At 43.6% G+C, this 17,891-nt stretch overlaps 1 protein-coding gene across 1 annotated transcript in view; it reads left to right on the top strand.

The window, feature by feature from the left end:
* LOC126537870 (MAM and LDL-receptor class A domain-containing protein 1-like) overlaps positions 1–17,891 on the top strand; it is a 232,206-nt gene that overhangs the window by 32,043 nt on the left and 182,272 nt on the right. The window contains exons 10-12 of the mRNA XM_072287646.1: positions 2,462–2,585; positions 9,229–9,366; positions 9,801–10,084. Of these exons, the coding sequence (XP_072143747.1) occupies positions 2,462–2,585; positions 9,229–9,366; positions 9,801–10,084 (546 nt within the window). The remainder of the gene's footprint in view (positions 1–2,461; positions 2,586–9,228; positions 9,367–9,800; positions 10,085–17,891) is intronic.

The following is a 17,891-nucleotide window of genomic DNA, read 5'->3' as shown; positions in this document are numbered from 1 at the left end:
TCAGTGTGTGCACGTCTTATCAGATGTCAAGCTATCGCGGTTTTTGTGACGTCGCCGGACAGACAGGTGAAGTGGGGGTGGTCCAAAAAAGTTTTCGACCAATCGCGGAGGGCTTATTGCCAAACTGGAATAGAAAAGTTTGGAATAGTTTTACGTTATAGCGCCCGGAGTTACAGCTAGTGAGTGTCGCTGTCTGGCAACGTAACCTGTTGTACAGGTGATAATGTGAGACGTGTCGATGTGGAAGTGACAATTTATTAGTAGCAAAAATAATTTTAAACGACACACACGATTTCTATGACTTATAGAAGGCAAGCCACTCTGAGATAAAATGTTTGTAATAGAACTACGCCCATATGTATTGTAGATGAATAGAACTGCTTTCTTCTGTAAGGTTTCTGGCGTTCCAATATCGCTTTCAGTGAACGGGTCCCATATAACTACAGCATATTCTAAAATGGGGCCGACGAGTGTTTTGTATGCCAATAGAGGTAATGTTGAGGTGGAGGATAATAATACGCGACTTAGAACAAACAACATGCGTTGACAGTTTGCTATTACTGTGTCAAGGCGCTTTGACCAGGAAAGGTCCTTTGTTATGTGCAAGCCAAGGTACTTATATTGCGTTACCTGACAAAAAAGCGTTTCCTGTGTCATAGCGATATAGCAGTGGCTTCTTTTTTAAAGTTATCCGCATTTATATACTGTCTTTTCGAAAGTAATGCACATTTATCATTGTTTACACCATTCAACTACCGTAGTAAAGTCCCTGTTAAACCTGTGTTGGGCTTCTTCCATTATTATTTCATCGTACAGAACTCAGTCGTCAGCGTAAAGCCTGATTTTAACGGAGAGGTTAGTGATAATATCATTTATATATACCAAAAAGAAAAGGGGGCCAAGAACGGATCCCTCTGGGAAGCCATAATTGACAGCAGCTATATCAAAGGTTGTTTTATTTACAGTAACAAACTGATGGCTGTTTTTAAGGTAGGCTTTAATCCATGCTAATATTTTATCATTTTTAAGCACAGCTCCTAGCTTATGAAGTAATTTAACGTGAGACACCCTATCAAATGTCTTGCTGAAATGCATGAACATTGCGTCTGTTTGTTTCCCTTTGTTTACATTGCTAGCAAAGTCATGTCTGATTTCAACTGTTGAGTAGTCGTCGAAAGGCCACTTCTAAAACCATGCTGCATGTTTGTAAAAACGTTATGTTCATTTGGAAAACCAGTTATATGTTTATGAATTATATGTTTTAAGACCTTACAAGGTGTTGAGGTTAAAGAAATCGGTCTGTAATTTTTTATGCGAGATTTATCCCCCGATTTATGTAAAAGTTTTATTCTAGCAATCTTCCAGTCTTCCGGTAATGATCCTTCGTTGATTGACTTCGCAAACAGAATGTACAGGTATTTTGCACGCCATTCAGCATAACGCTTTAGAAAACAGTTCGGAATATCATCTGGCCCTAGATATTTTGTAATGTCAAGCTTTAACAATAAATTTAGAATACCCTGTTCAGAAATAACAATGTCGGAACATTCTGTTAACTATTCTGTTATTCTGAACTATTCTGAACATTCGGAACTATTCTGTTATTCAAGGACAATGCAGGAAACGACATTATGTTTGATCCCTGTTTCACAATTTTGTGTTCCTAATGCCATCACCCGCCGCTGTCAAGTTTCATAAGCCTGGAAAAACGCGTTCCTTAATTAATATAGCCTATCGGACAATGAGTACTTCCACAGCGAGTTAGTACTGGGTTCTCGAACCACGTGTTAGATGCTTTAGACCTAAGCTGAAAGTTCTGCAAGATGTCAACATTTTCTGAAACAAGCTGTCATCATCCGCACTGTGATGAAACACTGCGACTAAACAACTGAGCAGGATGAAAGCTGTTCTCCGTGTCCTCCTTCTGAAAGCCGAGTCCATTTGTTCTGGATAGGCATGATCTCCTATGGGGCGGTAGAAATCAGGGTAACCTGGGTAGCCTTTATGAAATTTATGTCAGAGCTAAGTCAATACGGAGCGTCGCTTGCAATAATTAGCTAATGTTCTATGCTCAATTACTGTGTTGTTCCAAGTTGAAGGCGCACTAGCATGAAGCGGCTAATAATGTTGCTATAAGAAAACGTAGTCTCCTTACACTATTCTATCAAGAAAGAAGCTTTTCAACTCTTCCTAAAAGATTTGCGAACTGTTATGTGTTTGCTAGATGATGACGCATGTCTTCAATATATGGGATAATAAAGTTTCTGAGGCTGGCCAGTTACGACCGATGATCTTTATTGGGCTGACATTTTTATACATATTAAAGCAGGCTTGGAGTGTAGCTTCTTTCATTAGGAGTGTTTGTGGCTATCGTCTGGCAAAAGCTGACAATACGCGTTAGTGCTCGGGCAGTCAAAATGTCGTAACGATGATTGTTCAAGCTAGTGGCCTTTTCTTGCAGATAATATTTTTAGGAACTGTTGGGCCAGCGTCAAGACCAGCTTACATTGCGCTCGATGACATCACCATCGAGGAAACAAACGTCTGCGACACCTTACCAAAAGGAGCCGAAGCTGTATCTGCTGGTAAGCGGTTTTATCCTTACGGCAGGCTGTTGCGTGAGAGGAGCACGTGTAAATGTAATTTAGAAATCAAGTAGGCTGTCTTGTCGCTTCACATTACTTCCTCAGAAACGAAACCATGGTAGTTCATTAATGTGGTTTACGATTCAGACGTTACAATGCACCCTGTGAAACCCTTTAGACGTCGCTACATTGGTTAAAGTAGCGCCATATTATTAGTTTGCGTGCGCTCAACTCATATTGATCGCCGAGTTTTAGTTTGTCCGTGTACATATTACCCCTTCTCGAAACACTAGAGACGCAGAAATGAGCAGCCGCGATCGTGGCGCCAATCTGTGGCCCGGATTTTAACCACAGGACACGCAGCTTTAATATCAATAGCCAAACCAGGTTCTACTTAGCTGCTGGTGTAATCTATCGTCAGTGACCTAATCACTGACAACTCTACAAATTTCCTTTTTACAGTAACATTCATATAACGCAAAAACCTTTCTATCGAGTATTGTTGAACAAATAAATGTAAAATTTCCTTAACAGCACTTTGCTTTTGTTAGCGCCTCTAATAACCCGGTTTTTCTGGAAGAGGACCATCTTAAAGCTCTTTTTTTTCAGAAAACTCAGCTGGGACACCCTATACAGCTGTATCAAGGCCGAAATTATGGAAGCAAATTTTAATGAATGCTGCCTTAGCGTGCATAATTTAGCTTTCAAGGGGGTGGATGAATGTCTATCAATAAAGATGGGGTATATAATTTCTCGTCTGCTATTGGAATGTGAACCCCTACATCACTACACAAACAACAAACCGAGCTGTCCTCCACAATGAAATCCTTACCTCGGTCATAGCTTTACGAGGCAGGAAAGCGTTGAAGTAGATTATTTCAAAAACTACATATGACCATCAAATAGCTATAAATTGCTGTCTGTAGTCAACAAGCGAATCTCTTCCAATTTCAATTCAAGGCTGGAATGGCATTTCTAAACCTAACAGTCACATTATAGAACGGGCCCAGAAACAGTTTCTAAGCATATATCATCATCTCTTTGATAACAGCAACACTGGACCTGACCTTGTTCTAGCACTGTGGATTATCGTAACTGCCATAAATTGGCTGCCGGCATTATGGCTCTCAACTCTTGATTATTTTCAAACTATTTTACGGTATCCTGAACTGTGCCAAACTTCTCGGTTTTATCATGTTTCAAATGCCGCGCCAGATAACCAGGGAACGCTGACCGTTCTATTTTCGCGTTTCATATGCTCCACTCAGTCGTCCACAAAACGAAAACGCTCATGTTCTTGATGGCGGTATTTTTGTTTACTCACTGGCGTGCATAATTTTTTAGCTTTGCATTATTTCACAGTTTCGCACATTGTTCAAGTGGGTTTGTCCTGCTTTATTTTTTAAGTAACCTTGCATTTTTTTGTATATAAACTGTTCTATGTATATTGTCCTTTCTTTATAATGTCTGTTCTCTCACATTTTACCTTGTTCATAGATTTTTTTTTTATATCTTCATCATATCAAAGCCTATTCACGTACAGTTTCTTGTTGTTTTGTATATTGTTGTTATTGTCATGCGCCAGCGCTCAGACGTTGTGGTTGTGCCTGCCCACCTAAAATAAATTACTGATTAATTTATTGATTATTAGTGTTACTCGACCTGCAGCTTGAGGTCTGTGCTACATGGCAGACCTTTTTCTTATTCTTAACTGCGACACTTAGATTTCGAGGTCGAAGCTGCTCTTTTTCACAATAGCTCTGCCACGCTAACTCAATGTTTGTAACATAATATTGATACTTTCACATAAACATGATCCTCCTGGTAATTTCAACCCTTTTTCTGATCCAAACGCCTCTGAGAAGATCACTACCGTAGTGTTTCTTCTTTTTAAATTTCAATTTTGCATTCAATAACGAGCGACTCATAGGTTCAGATAGTGCATGCCATCAGCTACGACATCAAAATGAGCAGCTCTGCAGATTTTCCTGTTGCGCTGATTCCTGATTTTTTGTATATTGACACTTGTACTTATTTATCCTTTCCTCGGTGACTGCATTCCACCCACTAGCAATTTAAAGTTATCGCTCAGCGCCAGACGCAACTGCATAATTCGAACTTACTGGAATGTTATCGGTGGTTCTATCCGTAGTCTGTTCTCAGTCAAGCTTGTGTAATTTGATTGTATGCACGACACCAATTGTGCAGTACTTTCTGGAAGACACACCGGCACCAGCCATTACTGTGGAAGCTCGATCGCTCATGTTTAAAAACCGACGCGCTTGACCGGCAGATAAGATTCCAAGAATCGCCGACTGCGTTCGCCGCCATCGTGGTGCTTTGAGTGTCACCTTTTTTTTGCTGTGGTAGGCACAGTTTCGCCCAATAAGAAGTTAATTACAGTCTTGCTCCTCTTCTCTCCCCGTCACTACTACGTGACATTATGTGCAAGGTTTCTGTGTACCAAGTGCTAAAAACTGTATTGAAGTCATTTTAGTTCTATCTTTTATATATATTTAAAAGATCAATCCCGATGTGGTACATACATTACAACAGGCTCTAGCTTCTACGGTATTTTTCCAAGTCTACAGAAACGCAATAATATTGATGAGAAAGCATCAACTGGCCAATTGAGCTAGAAAAAGCCGGCGTCTGTAGCACCGAAACATCATCTAAATTCCCATTGGCTGCGAAGCGATGTCACGAGCGTGCCTCGACAGAGCAGAGCGGGTGACGCGGTGTTGCGTAAGGGGTAAGGGCATCGCCGCGACGCCACGTCACCAGCGTGCCTCGACGGAGCAGATACGATGACGCGACATCGTGGCGCCAGACGTGTTGTCGTAGGCGAGACAGTCGTGTGGCGCGTGCAATCGGGCGCCACTGTCTCGCTCTAGGAAGCAGGCGTGTGGTCCCTCTCTCTCTCTCTCTCTCTCTCACGAAGAAGAACGTGTACGCATGCGCTATACTATGTACATCTAATATTTCATATTTTTTGCCTGAGGCGACGCAGTAAAGCAGTTGTGAGTTAGCACCGACGCTGTACGCGCAACAATGGCTTCAATATTTTCAAGTTTGTACGGCCGATGAAAAAAGTTTAGTATCCCACTAAACTCTACTAACGCATCAACATGTCAAGAGATCTACTGTTTTGCTACCGCAAGCGATCATTTGCCTTTCGGGCGACACTGCGGCTTCTCATATAATGAAAAGAGCCATTGTCCGAGCAAAGGCCCTTCCGGAACACGAATTATGGGATTTCTCCCGTGAGAACATTCGATGAAAATAAGAATACGAAACCTATAAATTCGAACAGCCTTTCTAAGAGCCTTCTCACTAAGAACCGCAGACGTAGCTGAAATTCAGTTTGGTACAATATAAAACGGAAACTTTCAAAGAAAGTATTTAGGCGATATGCGTCAAGACATGAAACAATAATAAGTGAATAGGTATTACGTTTTCACGTGTGTGGTCCGGAACAAGTATACTATAGACGTTGCAAAGTTGAATGCAAGTATAAAGCATAAATATTATATAGCGCTCTTACATATGTCAGTGATCGCTGAATGAGGTTTCTCAATGTTCTCCTAAAGAGAAAGAAAAAAAATTAAGTTAGCGTAAAGGTTACATGAAACATATACATGGGTATCTAGCAATAAATTTAATTGGCAGTAGAGTATAGGTCTCCTTGTTATAGGTAATAACAGCGGCTCAAACCTGAGACCCTAGTGCTTCTATGTTATCTACTTACGGTAATTATTGTAAAGAAGAAAATCCATGTTTAAGTTAAGTGTTCCGTTTAAATGATTAAATTCGACAAATATTTATTAAAATTTGCTGCGTGATTGCCTAATCAGATTTGCTACATTTCTGTCTGTTTTTGTGAAAAAATGAAAGTTCAGAGTCATCATAAAAAAAAAAACAATCGTCGTCGTTCCAATGTCGTAGAGAGACACATGGCTATCAGTTACAACGTGAGACCGTGCACTTTTAATGCGGTATCATTGGAAGCGTCAAATAGGAAAGAATCTCTGTGAAGCCAGGGAACCCTGATCACACTGGATATATATATATATATATATATATATATATATATATATATATATATATATATATATATATATATATATATATATATATCATATCATTGATCATGATTTATGTTATATAATATATTATGATCATTTTTAAGTTTCATGGAGTTTTCTTAAATCGTCTGTAGCAGATAGCATAATTCTTAACTTTGAGCTGTTAGTAGCACGAGAGAAATAGAAACACATGTTCTATTCATTCTTAAAACTTTTGTTAACTTCCTGGTTACTTACTTTACGGCACATACTGCAATTTACAAATTAAAGCCGGTGAGATTCCAAGACGCATCTACTTGAAATGAATTTCCAGGATGACCGGAGTTTCGAGGTAATATTTCCCAAGGTGTAGGACGAATTACACGGCCGTTCCAGTTAAGTGTCGTGCTTGAACGCATGAAAGAGCATTTTGGTACAAAATTAAATGAAACAAGAGGGCGTTTTTACAGCTATTTTGATGGGGCATATCTCAAAGCCGGTGTTGTTCTGGAAATTAATTGCAAGTGGATACGCCTGACGAGCTCGGCGGCTGCAATTCGTAAATTGCAACATGGGCCGTAGAGTAATCGTTTAAGAACTAAAATAGTGAATTTCTCGTTAATTAGCTGAATGTGCATTTCAATTTTTCATGCAAGTAATGTGCGCCTCTCTGAGCAATCTAGCTCCAGGATTAGACTTATGTTATCGGCAACATGTGATCCGTAAAAATTTCATAAGGCTTAAATATGATCACCCCGTACGCATATGCACAGGGTGCCCCAACTATCATGTACCAAGATTTATAGATATGGTGATGCCACGTAGATGGACAGAACCAACGTAATGTTGTTTGCCGAATTCGCTTGGAGATACTCAGATTATTGTTTGCATTTCACGTAAGTGCATACTCAGTATTAATTCATTAATAAAATTCTCAAACATTAAAGTTAAATGAAAAGTGTAAATGACAAAATTGTACAGAAACATGAAAAACTCGTGATACAGGCTTCTGTTGCTCAACACGTGCTACATAAAAGTGTTTTTGCGAGCGTGCAAGAAGCCCGCGAATACGCTAAAAATTGCCGCGTGAGTGGCCGCTCGAGGTACAGCCAGGAAGTGGACCACGAGCACCTTCGACGAAGGGTATCAGAAGTCGCTTCTTGCTTTCTTAAATATATTATTTGCTCAGATTAACATTATCTCCGAGCTCCTTCTTTTTTTTTTGCATACTGTCGGTATCTGAATGCGACCGTCGCCGCCTAGTACAAAAACCCGCTACATTGTCTTAGGAGCAAAATGCCTTGGTCGCTGATTTACTTTGTTTGTTCAGATGTTGAAGCCTTTTTAGAGCTGGGAATGGTGGCTGTAGCACCGAAGCTTGCGGTTGAACCTCGCTGAGCCAAAGCAATTTTTTATGTCCTCCTTGGTCGAGCCCACGGAGAAATGTTTATTACCTCATAGGTGGAGCCAGACCATGGTGTTCTTATGACGAAGCATTATTTCCCTCAATTGTGGTGGTTTACTGTAGGTTGGAAGTTAGGTAGGTTTCTGTATGCTGCATACCTTTACGGGGCATTTTCTGTCTCGCCGAAATTGGGTGGAGGGAGGGGAGGGAGAGAGAGCTTCTGTAATAAACAGACATGCATGATCGACAGCGCAATCGAATATCTGCCTTCGAACACAGCTCCCCAATGATAAAACCTCTAGGACTCGCTTGCATTTTTTTTTTCTCTTTTTTAAGACATATCTGGCTAGAGTGAAACAGACGTTAACCAAGAAGCCAAAACTAGCTTTGTACAGCAAAGAATGTGAAATCAGTTCACAGTTTGCGCGCATACGGCTTTTGTGTCAAAACCGACTAGCTTTTCAAAAGGTTTTGCGGTTGCCTTACGTGCCACTTTCGCGTGTTCCTTCCTCGTGACAACACGCGCTGTGAGATGCTGTTTTACACCGCCCCGTCTCCTGTATCCACATTCCACAGTACTACCGTTGAAGCAGGTAACGCTACGCAGAAACTGTGCGACGTCCAACATGTTTTACCATTTCATCGCCGTAGTGCAAATGTCATTGTCGTTTTTACATACGCGACATGACATAGCCACATGCACGTACGACTGTATAAAAAAAAATCATGCGGTTTTACGTGCCAAAATCACTTTCTGATTATGACGCACGCCGTAGTGGACGACTCCGCAAATTTCTACCACCTGGGGTTCTTTAACGTGTACGACTGTATAACATTTCGCCGCTAATGACGTCAAATGTTGTGCTTCTCTCATTTACGCTCGTGCAGCACCTATGTAGAAACCCCCCCAAAAATAGAAATGTCGCAAGCGAGGGTGTAAGTGGGGCAGTACAATTCACCTCATCGGCTTCCCAGAATCGTCGTTACCGTCATCTTGCTGCTGTTGCCACACGCGCAATTACGTCAGAGACGCAATAACTTTTGCCAACCTGCAATAATGCTTCGTGTAATCCGAAATGATCCTTGGTAGCCAGCTACCAGCAAAATGCTTCGCTCAATGTCACTCTCCACAGTGCGTGGGATCTGCTTCATTTTTTTTTTGTTCTTCCCACAGCCGAGCTCCTCACCTGCAGCTTTCAATATAATCAACTCTGTCACTGGACCACCAGCGGCGTTTCCTCAAGAACGTGGAGGTTCGGGCCACCACTCGCATCCAACCTTGGCCCTGAGAAGCGATCGTCTGAAACGAACGGTGGGTTTACTTCTGTCCGAAATCGTATGGGTTGTATTGGACTAACAGCAATGGATTGAACAGACCCATCAGCCGGGTAATAATATGACAAGCCATTTTATAGTGAACCTCCTAATGCGACCAAATATGACCTTCTGAGCAAAAATGTGCGTGCACAACCAGTGACAGTGCGCAGTATACCTAAGTGAATTACAAACCCCACCTGATACGAGAGCAATGAAGTATAATTGCGCAATAAGCAGTAAATTTCTTTATGAATTGTATAAAGTGCGAAAAATTTTGAAAATCTTTCACAAAGCTGTGCCGGCCCCATTAATGGCTCGCACTACTTAGAAGGTACGTTGTAGGCGTCAAGAAAAAACACCATTTTCATGCAAAATAAAGACGCTTGTACGTTTTTTCACTCGTGCGCGTACTTGTCTTTGTTTTTTTAGGTGGTATGCTCCACGTGACGGGAGCTACGCTCGCCCGCAACGGCCGCTTGTCTCGACTCTCGTCCACAACGCTTGGGCATCAGCCAAAACTTCTGTGCCTTTCGGCGTGGTACCATATGTTCGGTGGCCGTGGCCTGATCTTGCGATTGAGGGCTCGCAAGTCGGTCGCCGCAGCTGGCTTCGTCTGGCTGAGTTCACCTCTCTTCTACCAGTATGACCGCACCACCGCTGACCGTTGGTACGAGGTGCGCCGTACGGTGAACATGAATGGCGCCCATAACCAGGTAAATCATTGGTTGAAGACAATTTGTTTGTGGCATTTTTCACAGGCGCCTCACATAACGTGAATCATACAAATTGCCTACTTAACAAAATTACGGAGCGCAACATTTTTCCTAATGACCAAGATAGCCTCGACCAAGGCCTTTCATGTGCGGCAGTAATATTAATAACATTATTGTTAGAACAGTATCATTTGAATTGTTAGGCAACCTATACTATTATATGTCATGATGTGCCATTGGTGGCGTGGAGGAGATGTAGAACATCGGTTATTTAAACTGAAGGGTCCAAGCTCGGATCCTTGTCCAGGGCAATACGTTTTGCCTTTGAGCGGCGCATGCAAAGGGCATAAAAAGTGCCGAGAGCTAGATGGGCTAATAGCCTATACTCAATTCCATGCGTAGCAGCCAACGGTGTGAGCCTACGCGAGAAGTTAGACCAAGGAAATTTATCCTTCCTCGTGTTCCGTCGGTGCTTCGCTGGGCGTTCTGTCCATGCTTCGCTGTGCTCCAAAAGCGTGCGCCTCCGCGAGCATGCATGCCAGGCTCCTCGCGATGGGTTGCAAATGAAGAACCCGGAAAGGACAAAAACAAAAATGATCTGAAACAACGCATTAGTAGCCGTATGCCACCAGTGCGTTTATTTCTAAGGATTAAAACTTGTTCCCGCTCACCCTTCAATACTTAGCCTATATAATATAAGTTGCGCATTGGCTGTCAAAAAACTTCGAAGTACATCCTAGCGCGAACAAAGCCACTGCAAGTCTCTCTAGCCTCCACAGCGTTGACTGCTATGTGTGAAACGGTGCATAGCTGCGATTCAATTAATATGGCCCGCTGAGCTTAAAGAAACGACAACCCTGAACAATCAACGACCTCCTTTGTGAAGTATTTCGCCGCTACCTATCACATGACACTTTCAAAATACCTCCTGGCACTCAGTTCACAACGGCTGCGGAGCACGTGACCAAGGCAGTGGTCAGACCTGTGACGAAGAAGAGCGTGAAATAATCCCTGCATCAAGACAGGCCGCCACTCCAAAGTGAACCTTGCAGCGTTCTAGATGCGAACTCTCTCACGTGAAATTCGTTTAGCACTGCTATTTGAGGCATCATCTCACAATACCTGAGCTATTATTTGCGTTAGTCATATTATGACAACCATTGGAGCCTCTATAGCACTGGCTCGTGGTCACGTCCTCTGCGGCTGACGTTTTCCAAAGAGAACACAAGGTCAGATTTGTAATTCATAAGCACAGAGGGGAGAACATTCTTGAACTTGTAACTGTAATGAAAGGATCGTAGTCATCGTAATTAAACTGAATAGGACATACAAATTAATGGTAGTAAAGCCTACGTTCCGAAGTCCAGTCTTAATGATAGAGACGTAGAACACCCTTTATGGAAACGTTGAATTAGCAGTGAGGAATGAGAAAACTCGGTATAATGCAGTCATGGGCGACCTAAATGCGAAGGTGAGGGAAAACAGCATGAGAAACAGTCAACTCGCAACTATGGCGTTGTCTCTAGGAAAAGTAGAAGACTATAGTTTTGCCTGGAATGCAAAACTATAGCATATTGGTAGACAGCTTTACGAAGTAAGGATAGTAGTTTTATTGACCGTGTAGACTCGTAAGCATTCGCTTCCTAACCAATTGACAAGCATGGTGTCACGCACGCGCATGCAAAGATAAACACATCTCATTTCACAAGTGTGGACATTCACTACAAAAACTCTGGCGTGAGGAAGAGCGGCAGCAGTAGCGAGCGGATTGACCTTTGCGCGAACTAAGCTCTGGAACACAGTGCACACGAAGCTGTGAGCCCTCGGCGCACCTAGACTGTACTCATCACTGATCACTTTCAAGGTAGGGCTAGAGCGGCCACTGTCAGCCATGTCATACGCCATGGCGGCCAAAGTAGAATGCCCCCCGATGCCTTACGCGCAGTAAAAGACTCCGTGCTTCCTCTCCACATTCCTACCTTGAGCGCTCAAGATCAAGCCCCGATCCTTGGCTGAGCCTCGCACGCTTTCACTCGCACCTACAGCACACGGCTTGGGCCCACGGTGTTATCGCACTTTGACTTCATACAGAACATCACGGCGACACCGACGATGAAAATGCGGCTGGAGTGTCCATATAATTTCGAAAATTTTGTCCCTATCGCAAAAGTCACAGGGTCTCTTATGTTGTCCCTAGGCGAAAGCCCAAGTGCCGATCCAATTAGCCAGTTTATTTACCCATGTTGATGAGCTACCTTATTTTGCTGAGTCAGCCATCTGAATTCGCTGAGTCATTCACTTTAATTGCTGAGTCATCCACTTCAAATCACTGCGTCATTCACTATAACCGTTTTGTCAACCCGCTTAATTTGCTTTGATTGCAGTTAATTCACTTTGTCATCCTCTTAATTCGCGTTGATTCAAGCTATCTCCTCTAGTCTTCTTCTAATCGGCTTAGGCCACAGTAATTTGCTTTAAATACTCTTAACTTACTTTGATTTTTCTTAATTCACTTTTATTTCACTTAAATCGCACTGAGTCATCTTAATTAAGGTAAATTCCTCATAAATATCTTTGTCCTCCTTCCCAATTCGCTTTGATTCTTCTTAATTTGCTTTGATTACTCTTAATGCGCTTTGATTCCTTTTCATTCGTTTCGTCATCCTTCACCTTGTCATCTTTCTTAATTCGCTTTGTCATCCACTCGCGACCAGACATGCTTTGGCCCGCTTTAACTGCATTTAAGTCGCTGCAGAGCTCACTAATAATTTTTCTGCGATATGTTCGCTCAACAATGTTCAAGGTCGACTGAACGATAAAACATATGAGGCTTTCCCCGTTATAATTTTCGTGGAGGTCCCGGAAAGAAAAGCTTTTTAATATTGAATACCCCCTTTGCAAAATGCGTACCAGGAGGAGGACCTGGAAAACCTCTGCAAAAGTAGTAAGGTTAGGGAAGTCAGGCGTTGCTCTTAATTTAAAGATTAAGGGCGAAATTCATCAAGAAGAGACAGGCCAACGTTTACGCAATCAGATAAAAGCAAATAATTTGAAGCTGATTTTCTGACCAAAGTATATCAGGCTTTGGAACAGTATACAGCATATCACGCCAGCGCCGACGCCGATGATGACGGCGGAAATGCGCCTGAATTCTATATAACTGATACTTCAATAAAAGCAAATAGACAAGCTCGCCCAAGTAACAAGGGAGCCAATAAAGAAACAACGAGACAGGAAAATGGACAGCTCTAGATATTACAGTGGATTGGCTGAACTGTCAAAGCTGATGAAAAAGAGAAAAAAAGTTATAGCATGAGAATTTAAGAACCAGCATAAGAGACGCAGCATGAAATGAACAATAAGAAGAGCTTGATATCGAAAAATAATGAAATGTGCGCAGCGGAAGGTAAGCAGGACAGTGTTATCAGCGATTTTGACGATATTACAAACACGGCAGAGAAATTCTCTACGGCACCATATAGCAAACAGAGAAGCCACGTACCCGCGAATAGGCGTACTAACGAACAGAACAAGGAAGTTCCGTGCATAACTAGCGCAGTGGTTAGGTTTTCCTCTCGGCAAGTAATGTCGAAAGAGAAAAGGGCTGGCGAAGATGGAATAACAGCCTATTAGATCAAAGATGAAGAAGGTATTATACTCGAAAAGCTTGCGAACCATCATTCATAATGCCTGAAGTCTTCAAGTGTAGCAAAGTGAAAGATTGCCAACACAATTCTGGTTCATAAGGAGAGATTCGCGCCTCACGTTTAAGCGCGTGAGCTCTGATATATATGTCCTTTTGCGAGTTTGGCGAGTTTTTACGTAACACATAAGTTTTTACAAAAATCATACATGAGAATTTAATGATGAAACACTTTAACACCATGTGGTCCTACATTGACAGGTTTGCGGGATTTAAAAATACATAAGCCTTGTGCATGATAGTTCAAGTCGTGATTCATAATTATGTTACGAAGAGAAAACAGGTGCGGGCTCGCCTATACGCTATGTTTAAATAAGCCGGTAGATTTCAGAATCGCTGTCGAGGCACGTTCTGCCTCACGCGAAGAACGAAGCCGGCAAAAAACCTGTACGCGTGCTGAACCTCGTCCGTATTGCGTAAAAATATTCCATTATGATTTCATTTCCATCTCCTCACGTGACGCGTGCGTAAGAGCCGACGCAAGCAACGTTGTTGGAACAGCCTGTTCAAACACTTCCATGTTTATAGGACGGCACATACTTGTAAAAGCAAATAGCTGTACAGAACAATAGAAAGGGAAGTAAATTCCAAGCAACTATCGACCGAAATTGCGGTAGCGAGCTTGAGCTTGAGTCAGTTTCTTGGGGAAAAAAAGGCTAGGGGCTACCATGAATTATCGATGCGCTGCTGCAGAACCGCTGCCACCGCTGTTCTGGACGCCTCAGTCATGAGGGCCAGTAATGTCGTAGGGTTAAGATGTGCAAGAGCTGCGGCGTCTGCCAGGGCGCCTTTCATATTGATGAAGGCTTCTTAAGTGGCAGCATCCCATTGCAGCAATTACGTCTAGTTTTTGTTGGTGAGGAGGCCATGCAGAGGCGCTACCACGGCAGCACAGCTCCTGATAAATCAGTGGTAAAATTTAACCATGCCGAGGAACTGTTGCAGCTTCGTGATCGCTGTGGGCTTGGGCAAACTCTCTGCTGCTTCGATTTTTGATGAAAGTGGGTGAATGCCACTGGCGTAGAGATCATGTCCTAGAAACTCCAAGTTGTCGACATGAAACTCGATTTTTAAGACGTTGGTGATGATGCCGTGTTCAGATAGTTAAAAAAAGATTACGGGGTTTTACGTGCCAAAACCACTTTCTGATTATGAGGCACGCCGTAGTGGAGGACTCCGGAAATTTGGACCACCTGGTGTTCTTTAACGTGCACCTAAATCTAAGTACACGGATGTTTTCGCATTTCACCCCCATCGAAATGCGGCCGCCGTGGCCGGGATTCGATCCCGCGACCTCCTGCTCTGCAGCCTAACACCATAGCCACTGAGCAACCACGGCGGGTATGTTTAGATAGTCACTGCAGCAAAAGTCATAGATGTAAATGCTCTTCGACGGATTTACGCGTTTCCAAGAAGTTGTCGATGTAGGTGAAGACGAAGAGTATACCACGCGTGTAAGTGTCAATGAAACGTTGCAATGACTCGGCGGCATTCCTGAGACCAAACAATATTCGCAGAAACTCGAAGAGACCGAATGGCCTTGTAATGGCTGTCCTAGGCATGTCCTGCTCAGTCACAGGAATTTGGTGATGAACGCGGACAAAGTCAGTAATCGAAAGATGTCGGCGCCGTGCAGAGGCACGGCAATATCTTGTGCGTTGGGCAAAGGGTGCGGATTCGGAATAGTCTTAGTAGTCAAACATCTGTAATCTCCACATGGCCTCCAGTCCCCTGGTTTCTCAGACACCATATAGAGTTGAGTTGCCCAGTTACTGGCGGACGGCCGAATAATGCCTACTTGCAACGTGTGCTCGAACTCTGCACGTGCAACTTTGAGCTTGTCTGGAGCAATCCAACGTGGTTTGAAGAATGCAGGAGGACTGCTAGTGATAGTGTGGTGTCGTACGTCGTGGCAGCCGTTTTTTTTTCCATTTCGGCCAAGAAGTGTTTTCGGGAAATTCTCATAATAAAACCGCGAAGGGTCCATTGGAAACCGTAGCGCAAGAGTTCGGTAAATCTCGGTAAACATCATCGCCGTGCACCGCATGCTGGATGTGTGAGGCAAAGTGTGAGAGCGTGAGCCAAAGATGGCAGCTTAATCTCGCGTACGCAAGGGAGAAAAGCGGGGAGGAAGCGCGCAGTCTTCTGTCGCGCGAAAGGCACCGGAAAGAGGAGACGGAGTCGGGGCTGTTCTAGCGCGGTAGCTGCTGCGTATGCGCTACCACGCTCGGCCATGCAGGCCCTTTCTTGAAGGCGATCAGTGGTGGGAATAGTGCACCATTAACTGATAGCTCAGTGTGCGCTGTGTTTTCGCTGCTTCGTTCGCGCGCAAGCGAGAGGCAGAATTGAAGGTAAATTCATTCGCTGCTGCTGCCTCGCTTGCTCCAGCGTTTTGACAGTCAGTTGCCGTGGTCATAGAATGAATAGCTTACATACTTGCTTGTGCGTGCGTGGCACACTGGTCGTTAATTTTGTTAATAAGTGAATGTTTATAACTTCATACGGCCGGTAAAACTATTATCCTTACCTCGTATAGCTGTCTACTAATTTTCTATCGCAATCAACGCTTCGCATTGCAGTCGGCATAGTCTGTCCCCATCACAGATCGCTTTCAAAATAGAGCCTGTGCTGCGGCGTCATACGCAGCCGCCTAAGTGGCGAGAACCCAGCGCACATACACGGCCAGAGTACGCTTGATCACGGCTGATGATGCTTCGTCGCGGATGCATAACGCACTAAAGAATGACAATGCCTTATAATGATCGGACGTCATCAGCGCACCTGGCGCCGACCCCTGCAGTAGTTTGCTTGCGTCATCAATGACCCTTACGTTGCACTCTGAAGCAGATGATGTCGCTGCAGCGCTGTCGTTTATACTAGGGACGTATTCTGTAAGAGTCTAACTATAGCGGATATCGCTATTTTGCCTGCCGCTGAAGTGCTGACTGGCTGTGGCGCCTCGCTGCCGCGGATGCGCAGCCCACTCCAGCCGATCAGAACTTGAAGAGCAAACGAAATGGAAATGTCGACTACGTGGACTCTTACAGACTATATCCCATGGTCGAATGAAGTTTCATAACATTGCTGCATGGAGATGAGCAAGTGGCACAATGCTTACGCCTACTTAGACAACTGCCAGAGGCGTTACCGCGCGAATAATTTTTTCGCAACAAGAAAACTCCGGCTATTCTGAAGAAATACCAGTTTCAACGTCGAAGATATATGCACGCGTTAAAGATGCATACTAAGGCATCTTTAGTACGTACAGCTCACTTCGACGTTGTCAGCTTTCGCGGTTTTGTGCCGTCGCGTGACACGCAGGCGAAGTGGGGGCCGCCCAAAAACATTGGACCATTAGCGAAGGACTCATCTCTAAAAAAGGCGTAGAACCGAAAACAAATACTCTTATGTTCAGCCTGATCATGCCTAATACGTGTGTGTACATCATGTCATATGGATAGTTTCTACTGCTTTTTGCGACGTCACGTTAACGACAGGCGAAGAGGGGGTGGTTCGAAAAAGTTTTCACCAATCGTGGAGAGCTAGTCGCAGAGATTTAAGCGGCGCTGATGAAAAATAGTTCACTGAGACATGAATGAATTAGCATGCAAGGTTATTTCATTGCTCTCTGTAGTTAACCTGCCCGTTTGTTTTGATTCCCATAGAAATTCTATGGAAGTTCAATATCGGAAGTCACACGGCGTTATCCGTCATATGACTATCGTGTTGTCCCGCTATTAACGGCCAATGCGCAGCCCTAGCAGTGAGGGCTAGATGTTTACGAGAAACACGGAGTGTATCTGGATCCAGAAATGACGAGGCGAAGTCAGCGCACCGTTAACCGCACAATCTGCTTAGTGGCGGAGGTGGGACGGCATTCTGCATTCCGCTGCTGGGGTGAGCGCCAATAAACATGTTTTCCTGCTGAGCTGCTGGGCTTCTGAGCGTATGCAGTCGTGATAGCTGAACCAACAGTAAACGTGAAACTAACGCTGTGTAATACTTACCTTGGCGCTTACAAACACGGTTGGTATCTTCCTATCCTCTCGTGCACTATCAATGTTAAACGCCTGTAAGGCCAATGGGGGCGGTCCTTAATCCCGC

The sequence above is a fragment of the Dermacentor andersoni genome, chromosome 4, assembly GCF_023375885.2.
Source record: "Dermacentor andersoni chromosome 4, qqDerAnde1_hic_scaffold, whole genome shotgun sequence".
In the NCBI taxonomy this organism is placed as follows: Eukaryota; Metazoa; Arthropoda; class Arachnida; order Ixodida; family Ixodidae; genus Dermacentor; species Dermacentor andersoni.
This window is presented reverse-complemented; position numbering and strand designations above follow the sequence as displayed.